The 1,302-nt window shown below is 40.9% G+C and overlaps 1 protein-coding gene across 1 annotated transcript in view; it reads right to left on the minus strand.

Moving 5' to 3' along the window:
* Nucleotides 1-1,145: 1,145 nt before the first annotated feature.
* rbpjb (recombination signal binding protein for immunoglobulin kappa J region b) overlaps nucleotides 1,146-1,302 on the minus strand; it is a gene marked incomplete at its 3' end in the record, with an annotated part of 57,673 nt that continues 57,516 nt past the window's right edge. Inside the window, 1 exon segment of the mRNA XM_025010575.2 lies at nucleotides 1,146-1,249. Coding sequence (XP_024866343.1) covers nucleotides 1,146-1,249 — 104 coding nt within the window.

Here is a 1,302-nt window from a genome sequence, read left to right on the forward strand (position 1 = left end):
GGGGGGATGGGCGGACAGGACAAAGGAAACGGTTTTAGACGCATTTATTCAGATTCAGATGCCGTTTGTCCTGACATTAAGGGTCTGGGTTAGGGTTTGCTAACAGACACACAGGGTTGACTACAACAGTTCAAGTTAACTTGATAAAACTGAAGGCTTTTAAGCGCGCCTTATAGTCCGGAGAATGCGGTACATGTTGAGTAAAATGTAAATAATAAATCTCATGAACTCCTATTTTACTCGCAATGAAACACAGTGAACTTGACAAAGGTTGAAACAAGGAAACGGGACCATTTTTAGGACAAAATTAGGTCATTTGGACTTTAATGGCAGCTCCATGTTTCCCTCTCCTCTTCTTCTAATGTCAGTCTCTGAATTACAGCCGACTGGAGGAGAATAAATTATTCTCTACATCAGTCGTGCCCAAACTTTTCAGCTTCTGACCCATAAAATAACAGTGACAAAGGTGTGTGAGCCCATCTGTTGGATGTTTAAATATCCCAAAATGCTAATGAGCTTATTAAATAAGGTCTTAACATCCATTATGCTATTCTTTTAATCACTTTAGGACTTGTATTTCAATTCTTTCTAACAATTATAGTGCAAATATATCATATATATCAGTAGGTTTTTAATTGTAAGCTGATATCTGGAGATTATTTAAGGACCCCTGCTTGGTGATGGGTGACCCACATTAGGGTCCTGATCCCAACTTTGGGCATCCCTGCTCTACAGTGTTTCTTCTCCCCGACTTGTAGCAGCGAGAAACGAGTAAAGACAAATCAGTTTGTAAACTCTAGTCTATAAATGTGGAGAGATGGAAAAAAAAAAGGCTTTTAAAGGAGCAGAATTAAACATCTTACTTTGGGCTCATTTAATTGGTCCTAAACAGGCAGAATGAACTTTGATTCGTGTAATTTATCGAACTAAAGCTGGGATCTGTCTTTTTTTATGAGAAAATTGGGCCATTTGGAGTATTAACAGCAACAAACCAGAAAGCATTTGGAGGACTTTTATAGCACTGATGTATTCATGTTGCTGATTTAATCGTTTAAAAAAGAAGCCCATAAATGGTGCTACTAAGATATAAATAATCTTATTCGGGTCAACGAAGACCTCCCGGGTTCAGACAGTGAGGCTCTGACCTGTACATGGTCTCAGCCTCGACGTCCCCGAACCAAACCCGCAGGTTGGGAATGAAGTTCTGTCCCGTCAGCTCCAGCATGGCGACGTCGCCTCCGCCGTTCAGCTGCGGGGGGGGAATAAAAACAACCCTGGGTGAAACAACAAACCCACACTGAG

The sequence above is a fragment of the Kryptolebias marmoratus genome, linkage group LG7, assembly GCF_001649575.2.
Source record: "Kryptolebias marmoratus isolate JLee-2015 linkage group LG7, ASM164957v2, whole genome shotgun sequence".
In the NCBI taxonomy this organism is placed as follows: domain Eukaryota; kingdom Metazoa; phylum Chordata; class Actinopteri; order Cyprinodontiformes; family Rivulidae; genus Kryptolebias; species Kryptolebias marmoratus.